Source organism: Xenopus laevis, chromosome 6S (assembly GCF_017654675.1).
Source record: "Xenopus laevis strain J_2021 chromosome 6S, Xenopus_laevis_v10.1, whole genome shotgun sequence".
NCBI classification, from domain to species: Eukaryota; Metazoa; Chordata; class Amphibia; order Anura; family Pipidae; genus Xenopus; species Xenopus laevis.
The window spans coordinates 91,257,702-91,277,605 of record NC_054382.1 but is presented as its reverse complement, the minus strand read 5'-3'; the positions used below and the strand labels follow the sequence as shown (position 1 = coordinate 91,277,605).

General features: G+C 36.9%; 1 protein-coding gene across 5 annotated transcripts in view; it reads left to right on the top strand.

Moving 5' to 3' along the window:
• Positions 1–19,904, top strand: part of LOC108695592 (piezo-type mechanosensitive ion channel component 2) — a 246,704-nt gene that overhangs the window by 178,843 nt on the left and 47,957 nt on the right. For all 5 annotated transcript variants that reach the window (XM_041567810.1, XM_018224178.2, XM_041567809.1 and 2 more), the window contains 11 exons: positions 226–354; positions 1,161–1,361; positions 5,964–6,168; positions 6,303–6,404; positions 7,815–7,980; positions 9,612–9,855; positions 10,828–10,924; positions 12,024–12,183; positions 12,665–12,754; positions 14,168–14,286; positions 16,776–16,850. In XM_041567810.1, coding sequence (XP_041423744.1) covers positions 226–354; positions 1,161–1,361; positions 5,964–6,168; positions 6,303–6,404; positions 7,815–7,980; positions 9,612–9,855; positions 10,828–10,924; positions 12,024–12,183; positions 12,665–12,754; positions 14,168–14,286; positions 16,776–16,850 — 1,588 coding nt within the window. The remainder of the gene's footprint in view (positions 1–225; positions 355–1,160; positions 1,362–5,963; positions 6,169–6,302; positions 6,405–7,814; positions 7,981–9,611; positions 9,856–10,827; positions 10,925–12,023; positions 12,184–12,664; positions 12,755–14,167; positions 14,287–16,775; positions 16,851–19,904) is intronic.

Genomic DNA, 19,904 nt, shown 5'->3' with positions numbered 1-19,904 from the left:
ATTGCTTATTTGTGATATACCATAAGCAACTTTATCTGTAACTGTAGTCAGATATCCTTCAGGTCTGTTAATCATCTGGCTTCTGCTATAGTGTTTCAGGAGTCAGAACTAAAATTGCACCTGATTTCACAGCTTTCAATAGCTATTGTATTTACAAATAACTTTAAAACCACTGACAAATTTAATTCTACCTTAAGTTTAATGTTTGTTTTGCTTTCATTTCAGCCACTGCTAAACGAAACAACTGCACAGAACACCACTGAGCTTGATTCTTCAGTGCTTTACAGTTCACCTGTTGACCCATCTAATTGGGTTGGACTGAAGAAGTCAACTCCACTCCTTGCTTATTTGCGGGTGATTATATCTCTTCCTGCATTTCCCTCTACTTTCTCTAGTTTTCCCATTTTATTTTCTATTTAGCAAACAAAGATGACCACAATTAATAAAAACATTTCTGCTAAGGGCAGTTCCAGGTCCTGAGCAGGTAGGAGTACCACCTTGCATAGTTTATATTTCAGCTCTTGAGTAATTTCTGTGCATGTATAGGATCAAAAGGAATTTGTCTTTTGTATTCAGACATTAAAATTGTTTGGCAATACACTGTATATAGAGAATCAGTATAATAATGAAACCCATACCTGGATTATCTTATCACTAGTTCCTGCCTTCCCTATTTCCTCCTTTCTTGTTGAATCAGTGCAAATTATCTTTATTGTGAGCTGCTGAATTTCGCTGGGCATTTGAAATCATTTTGCACTTGAGTATTTTCCTTACTATGTCCTAGTATTTAATCTGTCTATTATAAACAGACAGATTTTGTTTTGACTCGGTCTGGCATTAATCAATATACATAATAAATTGTGAAAGTGCTCTTTCCATTCGTCTTTCTTTATTCGTCAAAGCCCAAACTGTTTAGTGTCTTGTTATGCTAAGCATTTTCATGTTATGAAGGTTATGTGGCTGGATTAGTCAGTGATCAATTTCAAATTGATATAGCATATGAACATACAATATGCACTGGTAACATTATTTACCCAGCCAACAAAAATTATCCCTACTTTTCTAGACACTAGTTGCAGAAATACCACATCATATGTCGTGTTGTTGCTTTCTACTCTTATGTTTTCCCTTTACTGTTAACAAAAATGTTCTTTTTACAGAACAATTTGCTGATGTTGGCCATATTAGCTTTTGAAGTAACCATTTACCGGCATCAGGAGTACTACAGGCTGCGAAACAATCTCACCACACCTGCAACCAAAACCATCTTTCATGACATCACAAGGCAACACTTGGATGATGGACTAATAAATTGTGCCAAGTATTTTGTGAACTACTTTTTCTACAAGTTTGGATTGGAAGTAAGCGCTGCTTAATATACAGTTGGGAACCACCGGGGCATTTTTAGAGGAACAGATCTTCCCTACTATAGGGCTATGGTTTCCTTGAGCTTGTACACAAACCCAAAACATAATGAACAACATTTCTAGCCTACATCTTTAGTTAAAGGAACTGTGACACTTAAAAAAAAGTTATTAAAAAATCCATTTTACCCACACTAATAATAGAACTATCCTGCATAAATTTTATTAATATCAATGCTTTATTAAAAAAATACTGTGAGAAAACACTGCTTCCTGTCTACGGAAAACGTTGATATGGCAACTCACTCTGTAGTAGCTACGTTCCACATCTTTCCCTAACCCGACTTCTGCCAAAATCAGAAGTTAAGCAATACAGCTTTGGCAACGGCGGCAGGGAAACTACTGACAGCTCAAACAGTTCTGCCCTGAGGCATATCTTTTGGGCTCTGAGTTCACCAGGCAGCAGAAAGAGCAACTGGGAAAGAGAACTGGTGCAGTGTTCAGTGTTCCACAGTCCTGCCACTACGAAACATATCCCTCAGGACAGAATTCTTTGAGGTGTCAGTAGTCTTCCCCCCGCTGCCAAAGCTGTATCGCTTAACTTCAGGTTAGGGGAAGATGTGGAGCGCAGATCCTACAGAATGAGTAGCCCTACCTACCGTTTTTTCAGTAGACAGGAAGCAGTGTTTTCTCACAGTATTTTTTAATACTAATAAACATTATGCAGGCTAGTTCTATTATTAGTGTGAGTAGAATGGATTTTTTAATAAAAAAATGTTTAGTGTTACAGTTCCTTTAAGTTTAATTCTCCTTTAATGAGAAAATGTTACTGTCAGATAACTGCTTGAACTATTAGCTTGATTTCTCTCACAGGTAAAAGCAAGAAACAAAATGACACAGGTTAGATTACATAGTTACAAAGTTAAATCAGGTTGACAAAAGACAAAGTCCATCAAGTTCAACCCCTCCAAATGAAAACCCAGCATCCATACACACACCCCTCCATACTTTCACATACATTATATATACCCATATCTATACTAACTATAGTGTTTAGTATCACAATAGCCTTTGATATTATGTCTATCAAAGAAATCATCCAAGCCATTCTTAAAGCCATTAACTGAATCAGCCATCACAACATCACCCGGCAGTGCATTCCACAACCTCAATGTCCTGACTGTGAAGAACCCCCTACGTTGCTTCTAATGAAAGTTCTTTTCTTCTAGACTAAAGGGGTGGTCTCTGGTACGGTGATCCACTTTATGGGTAAAAAGGTCCCGTGCTATTTGTCTATAATGTCCACTAATGTACTTGTAAAGTGTAATCATCTCCCCTCGCAAGCGCCTTTTTTCCAGAGAAAACAACACCAACCTTGACAGTCTACCCTCATAATTTAAGTCTTCCATCCCCCTAACCAGACACTGCCCAGAATTAGACAACTTGTTATCTACAAAAACCCCTAGATCCTTCTCATTTAAGGAAACGCCCAACACACTGCCATTTAGTGTATAACTGACATTTATATTATTATATATATTATATAAGTGCATAACCTTGCATTTACCAATATTGAACCTCGTTTTCCAGTTTGCTGCCCAGGTTCCCAACTTCCCAAAGACAAATCACTCTGCAAAGTGGGAGCATCCTGCATGGAACCTATAGTTCTGCACAATTTAGTATCATCTGCAAAAATAGAAACAGTACTTGTAATGCCCACCTCCAGGTCATTAATAAACAAGTTGAAAAGCAAAGGACCAAGTACAGAGCCCTGCGGTATTCCACTAACAACACTGGTCCAATTAGAAAATGTTCCATTTACCACCACTCTTTGTAGTCTATCTTTTAGCCAGTTCTCTTTTCAGGTACAAATACTATGTTTAGGCCAACATTCCTTAAGTTAACCAGTAACCTTTTGTGTGGCACTGTATCAAATTAGATATTGGCAAATATTAAATCAAGCTATTGAGATGAATCATTCTCTGGAGAGCCAGCCTATTGGCATTTATAAACACTAGGCAGTATCCCATGACAACCAGATGTTCGAGTACATTATACTTCATGCAGTTGGCAAAAAAATGAATTAATGATTGGTTGTTATTGTTACTGCTCATGTGCAAATTTGCCCAGTGTTTATAAATGAGCCAGATGTACATGAGTTGTCCACATGAGCACAAATAAACTGTTAAAAATTGTATCATGTTTGACTACTGTACTTGTCTAATTAGGAAGTGATGAGGCAATAACATATAATGAAATCGGCTTAAATTTACATTCTCTTATGTGTAACATCCTTCTCTTTTGCAGGTAATGGCTAATGTAAATTTAAGCCTTAAATGTGAAGTCATTAGATGTATAAATGTTGTCATGCCTTGCTCATGATTACAGTGTAATATATGGACTCTAGTAGGCTTCTTTAGTAGCACTGGGGACAAGTGCTAATCGATTTGGGTTAATGGACTTGAATACACACAAAGTTGGGACTGTGTTTGTAAATATGAACTTCACCCTGAATCACACAAGTAAAAGAGGCCAGGCCGCAAAGGATTCCCCACGGCAGTTGCCTCCCACGTATTTTGAGTTAACCAATGATGTTGAAGGGGGTAGGACTAACACACCTTAAATATTTCTGTGTAACTAATTTGTATTGTAACACTTAAAAAATAGCCCACAGCTCAAAATATGTCGTAAAGAAAGTAGCAGCACAGTTCCTGCGTTGGAGTATCCATTCCCGATTCATTATATGTTATTGCAACTTTACTTTATCTTAGGACATAAAGCTTGGGAATTGGATAGCTGATTTCTTAAAGATATACCACAACCTGGTCCACCAATTCCTGAATCAGAAGTGATGTGGCATACCATAAGAGGAACAATATAGCACCTCGTTGTGATAGAACAGTCTGAATTGTTTTTTCTATTGAAAAGCAAACCCCATTTGTAGATTTTTATTAGGATATCAGAAGCTTCTAAGATCGTATGTTACAATGTAAAGGTGCCAACCCTGCAGTTACAGAATTCCATTGTGGCTTTCTATCATTTGTGACGGGTACATTATCTTTTGAGGGATCATTTTGGACAAAGCAACCAGAATTAGTGATCTGAGACTATTTTTGAGATAGCATATTGGTCAGTGGTAGTGGAGTAATTATAGAGGAAGCAGACTCATCAGGGAGGCCCGGGTAACAGGGGGCCTGGACCCAGGGCTGCCATCAGGGGGTCACAGGGGGGACAGTTGTCCCGGGCCCACAGGATTTGGTATCTAAGGGGGGGGCCCGGCCATGCTTCAGGCCCCCCTGCTTTCTGCGTGCTGCACGGAAGCTTTTCTTCTATTAAGATTTCCTTTAACCTCATTGGTCCTTTAAGAATAAGTCCCGGTAAATCTGCATTGGGATTGGATCCCCTTGTCCAATCCCTGTACAGCTTTACCGGGACTTATTCTTAAAGGACCACGAGGGTACAGGAAATCTTAATAGAAGAGAAGCTGACAGTTGACAGAGCTGCTGTGCAGCACGCTGAAAGCAGGGGGCTAATCAAGTAAGTAAAGCATGGCCGGGGCCCCCCTTAGACACAAAACACTAGCAAGCAATTTTTTAAAAAAATTTGAGGGGATCTGGCCAATTTTTTTTTTTTTTTTTTACTTGCAGGCGGGCCCCTGATCACCAATGTCTTTTTATAACTTGTGGGGGGGGGCAGGCCATCAATTTGTTTTTTTACTTGCAGGGGGGTCCTGCCACTAATGTTTTTTTTAAAAAACTTTTATGGGGGGCCTGATCACCATTTTATTTAACTTGTAGGAGGGCCCTGACCACCAATTTTTTTAAAAAAAAATTTATGGAGGGCTCTGGCACCACAGTTTTTTTTAACTTATAAGGGGCCTGACCATCAATAGCTTTTTAATAACTTGTTTGTGTTGGAGGGTTACCTTTTTTAGCACTGATGTCTATGTGGTCTTTTAACTGTGATGTGGAGTGGGCGGGATTTGGGGTGGGGCTTGGATGAAAATTTTGTCATCCGTGATTTCTAATGGCGGCCCTGCCTGGACCACTGGGTCTGCTTCTAGTTAAGAAAATTCCCCAACCGCTTTCTTACCAACTCCAACATGAGCTGCCAGGGAACTGGGGACACAATTTAGCAGCCGGGTAGGTGGGAGAAGGGAGGGACAAGTAGGAGTTGCAGTGTGGAGGGGGGGCAGCATGGCATTGTTACTCCACTAGTCAGTGGTGTCTATTAGGGATGTGTAAAACTACCTTTGGAGGGTTGTAATCATAGTTCAGGAACAGGTGGAGGACTAAAGGTTAGAAATCCTTCTTTTGCACTCCCTTACATTTTAGCTAGGGGGTAAAGTATTCCATATATTTCTGACTTCAGCATGGGAGACTGCTGGTTGGATATTCCTCAATTTATTATTGCTTTTCATTAAAAAGGTTTGCACAGTTCTAATGTTGTTATAACTATATCCCTCTGACAACAGAAATAATTCTTAAACAGTAAACTACAAAATGTTATGATTCTTCAATGTATGGAATAAAAGTAAAAAAAGCACAGACTATTTTCAACTGATAAGTCATGCTTTTTGTTTTTTCTTTTTATACACAGACATGTTTCTTACTGTCAGTAAATGTAATTGGCCAGAGGATGGACTTTTTTGCAATGATTCATGCACTTTCTCTCTTTGTCGTATTATACCGACGCAGAAGGAAAGCGATTGCAGAAACATGGCACATATATTGCTGTTTTCTTGCCTGCACTATGACATTCCAGTACCTCATATGTATTGGCTTTCCCCCTGCTCCATGTAAAGGTAACAGATCATTTCACATTCTATATATTTACCTTCAGCACTTCACACATTGTCGAACTATATCTCCCAAGTATATATATTTTTTATGTATAGTCATGGTAATATTCAGTTGTTACATCCTTTTATCTTTGCAGACTATCCTTGGAGACAACCTGGAGCCAATTTTAATTCTAACATAATAAAGTGGTTATACTTTCCAGACTATATTGTGAGGCCTAATCCTATGTTCCTTGTCTGTAAGTATGGGTAGCACATGTGGATTATTTCTGTCTGCAGAGAAAATCATCATTGCTAGCTTTCATACAAATGGAGTTAGCTATTAGGAGCATATTGTCTCTTGACAACTTGAATGTTATATTAATGCACTACAGTAGAAAATAATATGGCTCATCCATATCAGTACAGGCACAAAGACACACCTTACAGCAGAAACTAGAACTTCGCTTGTGTTGTGGTAGGTGTGTTTCATCTGGGAGTATGGGACATATACTGAATATGTAGTAGATATGTCAATATGCTTTGATGGGAAAGAAAGATACTTTTTTTTGTCAGGCCATTTGCAGAAAGCATGGGGAAAATGTGAGATGCTGTCTGTTATACAGCTGGCCATAGGCGTGCAGATTGTAGCCTCATATCCAACGAAACCTGCAACTAACCAATTCTGCTGCAACTTTATCTGTTCGTCTATGCCCAGCTTAGTCGTACTGGAATGTCTTTATAATTGTATTTCTTCAAGAAGTAAGATTTTGGCGTGAAGATATTGAGGCAATTGAATTTTAACTATAAGAGGCAAGACAAGAGCTTGTTAAGATAACCATTTGGAGTCTGAATGAGACCTAATTTGTCAGTTACATTATTTGTCTTATTTGGCTTCTAATAATCTGATTGATCTGTTCATATAATGCAGTCACCTTTCATGCGGATCAAGTGTTTAAAAGATACTGCATGCTGCAGTTTGTGGTTCTTCTGCCCTTATCAAATCCACATCTAACATCTGTCTACTGTCATGCTTCCAGGCTCTAGCTCATTAATCTCATTGTGCTTACACTAAAACCAGTTGGTTTGGTTGGAAAGACAGTGCTGTTATGTAGACCCTAATAAAGAGATTATGAGTCCCCGTGGCAGCTTTTTTTTTTATAACTATAATATTTTTACCAGTGCAGGACAACACTACATCATTTATTCATTACTTAAAAACACTTTAATTTTTTTTATTTTACTGTTCCTTTAAGTTTAAGTCATCTTTAACCCTTTGTTAAGGGCTAAGGAGGACCAAACCATTTCCACTCTAGCCCTTAATATATGTCCACTATTTGCATTGATATTCGGAATGCTGCTGAGTTGTTATTGAGATACAAAGATCTGCCCCCTAACACTCCCTGCCCTACCTAAATGAGCATAATTATGACCAGCCAGTTTTAGCATTGAGGGGGCCACATGAATACTAAGTGCCTGTTTAATGAGTATTGATTGAAATCTTTATATACATATATATATATATATATATATATATATATATATATATATATATATATATATATATATATATATATATATATATATATCATACAAATGATTTTTAGCCATGTATCCATTTCCTATGGCAAGTTAAATAATACACTAATATTCTTCCTTATTTTTAACAGATGATTTTATGCTTTTGATTTGTGCATCCCTTCAAAGAGAAGTGTTTGAGGAAGAAAATAAGGCAGCAGTGAGAATCATGGCTGGTGACAATGTAGAAATTTGCATGAACCTTGATGCTGCATCCTTCAGCCAACATAATCCTGTACCTGATTTTATATACTGCAGGTAAGATGAAGAGATGGCCAGTCTTCTGGTGCAGAGATGTCTAACCTGCCATTTGAGACCCAAAAATAGGTCCTCATGTTGTTTAGGGTGAGCCACCATAATCCACCTGGATATAGTGAAACTGATTTATACAATAGAAAATGGTTATTAACGCAAATTACATAAAAATTTTGTTAAAAAGCTAATTAAGAAATACTCTGCTAGTGGCATATGAAATCCAGTGGTTAAACTTACTTGATAAAGACGTGATAACAGTTCTTGTTTTACTTAGAACTTAATACTAGACGCACATGTCTCTATTACAGGAACGGAGTTGATATTTAACTGAAGTGTGTACTTTTTGGTAAGCAGTCTTGCAAAGTGGCTGTACACTGTACAGCACTAATGGCAAAAATATTAAATAGAAAAGTAACCTTACAAACAGCTCTTCCATTGAGCATACCTCCCAACATTTTGGAAGTAAAAGAGGGCCAAAAAGATTTGCCGCAAATTTTTTTGACCGCACCCATTTTTGTGGCCACACCAAAAAAATGCCAACATGGGATATGCATTCAGGCATATCCCACCTTATGAACCTATGACTAAGGGATACACTCCCGAAACACATTAGGTTTTTCACAGCAGTAACCCCAATAAACCTTACCCCAGAAGTGCCGTCTGCCTGTTGAGTTTTGCCATATCCCACCTTAACCTTGCCGACGGGGGTCTTGGGGGGGCACATCAGTAGCGCAGAGAGCGAAATTGCACTCTCTGCGCTAGAAAAGCCGAGTTTCAGGTTTAATAAGCTCTTGTCCATAAAGCCCACTCACTGAAATTGTAGAATGGCCCACAGTTAGGGAAGTGTGAAGCTGGGTGTTCTGATTAAAGCTGCTGCTCTTCTCAAATAATATCCTATATGATAACTTGCTCTAAAGACATCTTTTAAAATCTGTTTTCAGGCATCTGAGTTCTCTTAAAATGATGTAGTATAATTTTTGCATCTATAGTTTTATTGTCTTAAGCCTGTTCTATGCATAAACACCTTCTTAAAGGGATCCTGTCATCGGAAAACATGTTTTTTCAAAACACATCAGTTAATAGTGCTATTCCAGCAGAATTCTGCACTAAAATCCATTTCTCAAAAAAACAAACAGATTTTTTTATATTCAACTTTGAAATCTGACATGGGGCTAGACATTTTGTCAATTTCCCAGCTGCCCCTGGTCATGTGACTTGTGCCTGGACATGGGTTTTTACTATTGAGTGTTGTTCTTAGCTCTATCAGGCAGCTGTTAGGGAGCTGCTATCTGGTTACCTTCCCATTGTTCTTTTGTTTGGCTGCTGGGGGGGAAAAGGGAGGGGGGTAATATCACTCCAACTTGCAGTACAGCAGTAAAGAGTGATTGAAGTTTATCAGAGCACAAGTCACATGACTTGGGGCAGCTGGGAAATTGACAAAATGTCTAGCCCGATGTCAGATTTCAAAATTGAATATAAAAAAATCTGTTTAAAAAATTTTTTTCCCCATGACAGTATCTCTTTAACCTTTTATTCATGGTATGTGTTATCCACTATGCTGTTCTCCTAAAATGCTCTCTGTGGGGAATGTGGGAGATATCTACAAATAACTGAGCACTTTGCTTTATTTCCAGATCATATTTGGACATGGGCAAAGTTATAATGTTTAGTTACCTTTTCTGGTTTGTGCTCACCATCATCTTTATCACTGGAACTACGCGGATCAGCATATTCTGCATGGGCTACTTGGTGGCTTGTTTCTATTTCCTCTTATTTGGTGGAGATTTGCTATTAAAACCTATAAGAATCATCCTGCGCTACTGGGATTGGCTGATTGCTTACAATGTGTTTGTCATAACAATGAAAAATATATTATCAGTAAGTGTCCTGTTTCAGTTCACATATTTTTAGAATTTCCAGTTTTACTCCAATGTAATAGAAGAAATGAATTTGCATGAGATTTTGTAATTTGCAAATAGAGTGCAATCAGCAGTGTAGGCTTATACAACATGAGGCATTTTGATCTCTGCTTGTGGTCACTTTCCACCATCATCATCATGGCTGAAATGCCAACGTTTGAATTTGAGGTTTTATTGCAATTCAAGTTTTATTGATCTCAAACCTGAATTAAAGTATCGAAACATAAATGTTCATGGTTTGTTGAGTGCTGAAAAACGTAAATGTAAAAAATCTGCAACTAAAAGCTGGTGGGTCTAGAAGTCAATGAAAGTTGCCCTAGGCAAAATGTTGTCATTTTTTTCATTTTGAGCTCTGAGTTTTTCAAAATTTTTATTGAAACTTGGTAAACTCTTTGAAAAGCAAACTCATTAAAGCTAACAATGTAAAGAAGAGGATGGACTATAGCTAAGTCGATATGCATGTACATTATTGACCATACAACCTGTTTCAGGCTATTGGGCTCTTTATCAGTTGGACACTTTCGTGCAGGGTATCACCATGAACAGTGAAGGTGGGATGATTCCATGTCAGCACAGGGGAATGACTATTCCTGGTATTATAAAGTCCAGTGCCAATTGCAATATATGTATATGACCACTTAGTTAGCAGACAGTTTACTAAAGAATGTTATTATTTAAAGGGTTTCCATGGCATTCCATCTGACCAAAATAATGTATAGCATATGGAGTGAGTTAGAATAAACTTAGCAATGAAAGCATATAACTAGTTTGCGTTTCAAGGTTCTGAAGACACTCACTTTGCTTGAATTTTTTTTTCAAACTATTTATTTGAAGTACATTATTATGATAACTTTGCTCTTTATATCTTGGTCTCACTTGATCTTTATTTTAACTTTACATGTTTCTTTTAACTACTTCTTTCTTATTGCAGATAGGAGCATGTGGCTACATTGAATATTTAATCAAAGACAATTGCTGGTTAATTCAGGCATTCAGTCTTTCTTGTACAGTGAAAGGTTATTTTATGCGTAAGTATACGAAAACATTGTATCAACCACCATTTCAAAAATATACTGGGCGCCAAAAGAATACAACACCCAAGTCCAACTCAAAGGGGCCCATTTACTAACTTAATTTGTGGTTTTCCTATATTTTTAAAAAGCTCTAAAAAGTCAAGATTTATTAAGTGCAAAAACCATGAAAAAGCTGTCAAGGTGCTTTAGAGGTCATTTGGGAGCTGAGCTGATCCTACTGGACTATTTTTAAACCAATCAGAATTTTAGAGGTTTTCAGATTATTTTTCAGTACAGATTGTACGGAAAAAAAATTTGCAGTATTTATATACTGCAAACCTTTAATAAACAAGCCTCCAACTGTCTTTCAAACTAACAACGCAGGCAATGGCGTAACTACTAAATAGCAGACCCTGCATGGTGGCCTGGATGTTGCTGCTGTATGGTTCCACCGCCTCTGCCCCTTACTGTCTGCCAGGCCCGGATTTGCGGGCCTAGGGTGGCAGGATTTTAGGGGCGGCATGCTGCCCAACCACACCCACATTGGTTCAAAAACACTAGGTATGAGCAAGAGATACAATAGCAATCCCCATTGCTCAGGTCCCAATGATGAACCTTATTGCACATAAAAAGGGAGGGGGCGGGGCAGTGAACAGCAGCGGGCCTAGGGGAGCCCGCTATGTAAATTCAGCCCTGCTGTCTGCTGCAAGCCATCACAAGGGGTGGGTCTGGAGGGTGCGAGCTGGAGGGTGTCAAAGCATTTACATTCGGCAGTCAAATATCGAGGGTTAATTAACCCTCAATATTTGACCCTATGTAAATCTGCCCCTAAATGTTTGTAAAATGTAAAGTCATTTTATAGTAGACTTAAGGTAGACTTAAGGTATGATGATCCATTATCCGTAAAACCCCAGGTCTCAAGCATTCTATATAAGAGGTCCCATACCTATACTGCATGTAAGAAAATGAAATGCACTTTTCTGCTAATGCAGTTTATAAACCTACATTTGGGTTATTATTTTGTGGCATGAACAAAAATCTTATTCCCAGTACAAACTTGCTGCTGTTTAACATATTTCTGATGCTATTAATGTATTTTTCATACTTCATTTAGCCCAAAACACACCCGAATGTCAGTTGCCAAGTGGAGAGGCTGGAATCATTTGGGACAGCATATGTTTTGCTTTCCTTTTATTGCAAAGAAGAGTGTTTATGAGCTATTACTTCTTACATGTTGTTGCAGACATCAAATCATCACAGATTCTAGCATCAAGGTATGTATTACTTAAAAATTATGCACCCCTGTATTAATTCATGAAAAATGTAAATAAAGATAAAAGCTATAAGTTGCCAGTGTTATGTTATGAAATGTGACATATTATAAGAACCATTTGCATTGTGTTGTGCAGTACAAGTTGTACATCATTTTTGTTCTCTTATTGTTAATAAATGGTTTTCAGTGTATAGGATTTATTTTGAAAGTGTCAGCAACACAGACCCAATATCTGTCAATTTGAATATGCTATGTTTCTTTCAAGAATGATTTTTATAAAACATTGTTAGTTTTCCTGCTGATTACATTGTAAGGGCTCTTTCAACAATGTCATTGATCCTATAGAAATTATGTGTATAATATTCTGATGGAGCCATGCACACCAGCAATTATTTCTCTGATTGTATTTCCATTACTGTTGATGCAATCATTTGTATGGAAATTTTTGTAATGGTTTTCATTGATTTCTGTACATTTTACAGAGGTGCTGAACTGTTCCAAGCAACAATTGTAAAAGCTGTAAAAGCAAGACTTGAAGAAGAAAATAAATCTATGGACCAGCTCAAGAGACAGTATGGGCATTAGTCTTTCTTTTTAGACAATATAGATATATATCTATATATATATATATATCTATAATAAAATACCTGCATTCTGTTGCCTTTATATATAGATGTAACCCATTTTTTTCCACCCCCCTGGTGCCAAAGTGGTACATCACAATATTCACTGACTTACAGGTCCTGAGTCCCCTTTGCTAGGTGAAAGGGTACTGGGAATTCTTCTTCTCTGGCAGTGCCTCCACCTAATGGGATCCCGGAATACACCTGAGGATAGTCCCATTAGGAATAACATGAAACACACACTTTATTATATAAAAAACAACTTTATATGAGGAAAGTGTAATTTAAAGGGGAAGTAAAACACATTTACATCACATCAAATATAACCCACTCCCATGGGAACCTATGGCAGTCCATTTCCTGGCCCTCCATGCCAGGCAAAGTCCCGCAACTCCTTTGGCAGACAAAGAGTCTCAGTCCCTTTTCCCAAAAGAGCACAATAGGTCCCAAGTAGCAAAAGTAGCCCAAAATACCTTTCCCTCCAGTTAGGTACTGGCTCCCTCGTGGCAGCCATTAACAACAGCCTGTGTCATAAACAGAAACCATCCTGGATCCTCTCTTTTTCTACCCTCCCCATGGCACACCTTACTGTGGGGATTCACACAGATGGGTAGGCTCATCCAGAGCTGGGGCAGGCATCCACAGCGATGAATCCATTCCATGAATCACATGCAGCTTGCTTGATCCTCCATTCATAGCTCCCAGCACTGTCTATAGCGCGAGCACACTGTTGCTAAATCCAAAGCAGAACTACAGCTCCCAGCACTATCCATAGCACAAGCACAAAAGATGTCCAGCAAAACTCCAAACCGGCATGGTTGAGCTTTCCAGGCTTTTAGAGTACCCTGCATCAGCCCACAGGGCTATCGAACTCCTTTTAGCCCCTTACATCTTTGCATGAGTTCTGTCCACCTCCTACATGAAAGTGAAAGTAGGAATCCTCAAGCAGTATTGGCTGCGAGCACATGGCAAGCTCCTTTTATTGGGCACAGCGACACCTTGTGGCTGCTTTTGGGATCAGCCATGTTGCACCAATCCAAGAGCTCTGCCCTTGGAAACTCTTGGAGACCCTGTATCCACCATGAGGCTCCAAATGAAAAGGGGAACTTATGCCTCAGGGTCCTTACATATATATATTTATCTATTGTATATTTGATTTATCTGTGCCTTTTTACAAAATGGTTTCCAGTTTTAGTTCTTATTTAATTGCTAATTATAATACATACGTAGCTGCTGTTAGTTTTGAAACTAAATTAATATAAATTAATATAAATTACAACCCCAACAATTGTCTATAGTTTTGACACCTAATTAATATTAATTAATATAAATTACAACGCCAACAATTGTCCATTTTACTAGGATGGATCACATTAAAGCCAGGCAAGAAAAATATAAAAAAGGTAAAGAAAAAATGCTGAGTGTTACACAGGATGGAGAAGGACAAGAAATACAAAAACCAGATGATGATGACGATGAAGGTAAAGTGCATTTCTGTTAGTTATAAATTTGTTGGTGCATTCTATACAACTTTATAAATCTGTACTCTTATAGAAATATATAATTTAAATGATGTTTAAAGAATAACTAGAAAGTATTTTATCTAAGTATAATTTTTAGTAGAAATGTAGGTGGTTCCATCCTTGGTTGAGATGCCAGATATATATATATTACTATAATATAATAGTCAGGTATGAGTAATAAGAGAAAATAGTGGCTTGTAATTGATCATTTAATTCCATTATATGTACCTCTTGATTCATTGCACATAAAATAATAAATTAAAACTTTCCTTGTGTATACCATATAGTTGTTTACTCTTCCAAATTCATTTTGGAATCATTAGTACTTCTGCCTCTCTATAAAAATTATCTAACATTTCAATAAATACAAATATACAAAGAGATACAGATAAAGTAGAGAATTAGTATATAGTAGAACATGGAGAGAACAAATCTGGAACAGCCAATTGATCCAAGAGACCTGCCATGATGAACTTTTCTAAAAGTATTAGGAATGTGACATTAATTCGAATGCTCACCTCAACATTGTTAGGAAAATGTATAGTCAAAATATTAATAGTTAAAATTTACCAGTACAGGTATCAGAAACCTGTTATTCAGAAAGCTACACATTATGGGAAGACCATCTCCCATAGATTCCATTAATTCCAATAATTCTGAATTTTAAAAATGATTTTCTTTGTAATAATAAAACAGTACCTTGTACTTGTTGGTATCTAAGCTGAATCCGTATTGGTGGCAAAACAATCTTATTAGATTTATTTAATGTTTAAACGATTTTTTTAGCAGACTAAATTCATAGTTTATGGAAAGATCCCATATTTTGAAAACCCCAGGCCTAAAGGTCCTATACCTGTAGCAGACAACACTGATGCCTCTCTTGAGATGTATAGTGTACAGGACATCCTTTTTAAACCTTTTTCTGTCATTTATAAGTATTTAAAGATTATCTTACCCAAACTAACTAATGAAAAAGGGATCCAAAGCTAGGTAGACTTTGTCAGATCTTCTAGTTAAAAACCACTCTGTGTCTACTTGATAAATACTTGATGAACTATTGTAAATATATAACCACACAGCAGTGAAAAATGCAGAGCATAAAAGACAAATCAATCTAAGTATCTGCCATACACACTTGATGACTTTCTGTTCCCGTCCCTTTGTACTAATGTAGCAAGGTAGAGGTCACATACTTTAACCTTAGCCATGTTTTACCATGTAAACAAACATGTAGCATGATTCAAAGAGCCAACAGAAAATATATTATCCACAACATCAGATACGGAGACCGTGGATTTTACCTTAATGGCAGTCTTTGTTTAACATTTGTTGCTCTTGATTTTACAAAAATGTCTCTAGTATTAAAGATTAAATATATTTCTTTTTATGGCAGGTATTTTTGTGGGCATTTTTGCACATTGCACATTGTTGCAAAAGACCCAATGTGGTCTGTTCGCTTTCTGTGGGCACATTTGGTACATTATAACTCAAAGCGCTTTCATAAATTCAAATGGTGAAAATCATAATGATATAAGGATATTATTCCTTATTGTTAAAGTGCAAAAGACCCAATGTGGTCTGTTTGCTTTGATAAAAGTCTGTGCGCTTTTATAAAAGTCAATCATTGCAATCATGTGCAATCATTTTCAAATGTATTCACTCACATAACTGAAAATGTTTCTGATATAAACATGTGTTTGCCTGTCATTGTATCTACAAAGCATAACAACATTTGATCTGTTTATGGTCATGTTTACAAAAGCACAATACCTTCTAGTGCCAAAATTATCGCCACATGGTGGTGATCGTCTGGAGGAGTGATGCAATGTCTTTAATTCATAATCAATTCTATATGGCTGCTAGCAGCTTGTGTACATATTGTATAAGCTTGCATATGTGCACTGTCATTGGCATTGCGCTTTGCTGATATATATATTTTAGAATTGTTTATGGATTTTAATAAATAAACCTAAGTGTGCCCCTTAGTATGCTTGGATTAGTAGAATAATTTCCTGTAATATAAGTTATATGACAGTAAATTTGTCATACCATATATTCAGTGATTTGTCACCAGTTTGCAGTGGCAATATATTAGTGTAAATGTACTGCAAAAATGGCACTGAACTAAATGAACACAAAAAATTCATTATTATTGATATAAAATTAATTCTTATGCATTATTAAATTTCACATGCTTATCACTAGACCCACAAGTCATTTTGAACTTAGCTAACTGTGTGGCTTTAATTTAGGTGCAAAGATTTTTGCAGTGTTAATATATCGACAATTTGTTTGAGCTTTAGTAAACAAATTTCTTGCATTCATTAAAAGCAATTGATATTTGTGTCTAGTATGTGAGTTTTTCCCCATGTTATTTATAACAATGAATAAAGTGCATTTGTCTTTTTCACTGTGCTCAATTAATGTATGAACATATTTCATTTTAGGAGACAAAGCAGACAAAGAGAAAGCCAAGGGCAAAAAAAAGCAGTGGTGGCGACCTTGGGTTGATCATGCTTCCAGTAGGTTTTTTCAATCATCTGTCAGATACATGGATTTAGCCCTTATATCCTTGACCAGAATTATCTGTTTGTTTTTTCTGCATGGTTACAACTTTGTGACTTCTCAGAGAGTTGAGGTACAGTAAACAAGATAATCAGCAAGCAATCTATTTAGAGACTTGTTTGCTGGCACATTTTTACTGGCTCTTGTAATAATATTTATATTTATATTATATATTTATAGCTTGTATTACTTGTTACTTGTCATAGGCATTCAACTCTTTCTTGAAACCTGCTATAGTTACAGAATATTACCTGGCAGTACAACCACTACACAGTTAAAAACACCATAACATGAAACCTCACTTTTTTAATGTTAAAGGGATCCTGTCACCGGAAAACATGTTTTTTTTTTCAAAACGCATCAGTTAATAGTGCTACTCCAGCAGAATTCTGCACTAAAATCCATTTTTCAAAAGAGCAAACTTTTTTTATATTCAATTTTGAAATCTGACATGGGGCTAGACATTTTGTCAATTTCCCAGCTGCCCCTGGTCATGTGACGTGTGCCTGCACTTTAGGAGAGAAATGCTTTCTGGCAGGCTGCTGTTTTTCCTTCTCAATGTAACTGAAGGTGTCTCAGTGGGACATGGGTTTTTACTGAGTGTTGTTCTTAGATCTACCAGGCAGCATCTTGTGTTAGGGAGCTGTTATCTGGTTACCTTCCCATTGTTCTTTTGTTTGGCTGCTGGGGGGGAAAAGGGAGGGGGTGATATCACTCCAACTTGCAGTACAGCAGTAAAGTGTGACTGAAGTTTATGAGAGCACAAGTCACATGACTTGGGGCAGCTGGGAAATTAAGGTACAAATCAGTAATTAGGCACGCACTCCACAGGACTCCAGGTAACGGTAAAAAGGTTTTACTTTATTGCACAAACAAATATCCACCTAACGCGTTTCGTATGTTACCACACGTAATCATAGGCATATGATTACGTGTGGTAACATACGAAACGCGTTAGGTGGATATTTGTTTGTGCAATAAAGTAAAACCTTTTTACCGTTACCTGGAGTCCTGTGGAGTGCGTGCCTAATTGCTGATTTGTACCTTGATGTCTCCCCTATGCTGAGGGTTTGGGGCGCAGCACCCGGACCACCAAACAGGAGCGGTGAGTGACCCACTATTTTATTACATTGGGATATTTAAAGCGGAGGGCTCGGGGCATACGCACCCGAGCCAACTTCAAACAGCGGTGAGCAAACTTGGATTAAGTGTATGAGTAGACCGCGAAGTAGAAGAGCGTTCCAATATATAATTTTAACGATACGGCAGGTGGTTAGAAGCGCTCCAGTCTCTAATTGTGTGAAAGTATATTGTTAATGCAGCTGGGAAATTGACAATATGTCTAGCCCCATGTCAGATTTCAAAATTGAATATAAAAAAATCTGTTTGATCTTTTGAGAAATGGATTTCAGTGCAGAATTCTGCCGGCACTATTAACTGATTCATTTTGAAAAAATTTTTTTTTCCCATGACCATATCCCTTTAAGGGATGTACTCTGGAAAGGTCTGCTGATGAATAAAGCAAACACCTGAACACAACCTAACATATATATATATATATATATATATATATATATATATATATATATATATATATATATATATATATATATATATATATATATATATATATATATATATATACACAATGTATTTATGTTTGTGTTTTAATATATGGGCCACATGCATTTTGTAGTTGTAAGTATTACACCACTGGATTGTGTGATAGATTTGTACATCTTAAACAATTCTGTGAAGTCACAAAGAAACTGTGCCAGTATTTCATTTCTCTACATCTACATCATTAACAGACCTGTCTTCGTGAGATTGCACAGGTTGACATTGGCCCATATTTGTTGGCCTTCCCGGGCATTAAGAAGGCATTTATTATTTTCACCCTATTTTAATTTAAGAACTTGTGTGCATATAAGTCTGTAAACATCTCTTTTAGCACTGGAAGGCTCAGTAAATATAGGCCAATGGGATTACATAATTGAACCATTTAATTGCTAGTGTTTTAAGAGCTATAAAATAATGTAAACCCTAGCATTTAAAGGTTTGATCTCTGTTTAAATACAAATGTGACTCATATTACTGATATTAAATGTGTCTGGCAGTTGTACTTGAGCTTTCTAATTCTGTAAATGAAAGGTTGTGTTGAGAGAAAAATGTGTCTATATTGAACTTCTACATTATTCTTTCCAAGCATTAGATATAAGTCACATTTGTATTTTAGGAACCATTTGTTATTTTCTACAATTAAGTAAGGTTCTACTCTCAGTTAAAGGGGATCTAAAGTCAAAAATGAAAAAGCACTTTTTTCAGACATAAGTCAATGAGAGCATCAGGTCAATGTCAGATTGCAGACGGGACCTGATAAATGGACAGTGAGCTGTACTAGGGTAGAGAGAAGTAGCTCCTTCCCTTTACCTGTTGGCACAGCTTTATAATGGCCAGAAAGGGAGGCAGTAATATACACAATACAGAGGTTTCTGATTTCAGAGGCCACTTGCATATTAAATACTTGATAAAGCAACACTAGAAAGTTAAAGTAAATTGCAAAAGTGCTCAAAAGATCACCCAGAGTTAGTTCTTTTTTTTTAGTATTTTTTGCTTTAGATCCCCTACTAACAAGATATAATCAGTATTTACTGGTAGGAAGTATTCTGTTCCACTGTTGAGTTGTTCTCTGTCATTTTGCCCTTATTATTATAATTTAGCTAAAATTTATGAATGCTGAACATTTTACAACTTCTCTAATAAATATCATAAAAACTGGACATGCTATACTTTTATTCTGTCCCTATCCATGTTCACTTTGATGATTTATTCACATAACACTTTGTCAGACTCCATATTTGCTTGGCAACATATCCAGTCATATTCATTTCTTAAACTGCAATTATTTGCATTCTTAAAGGGGACATATGCATATCCATATGCACAGATATTTTTGTTGTCAGGAGTTTATAATGATGGGGGCAAAATGTTCACTTGTCATGTGGAATCTG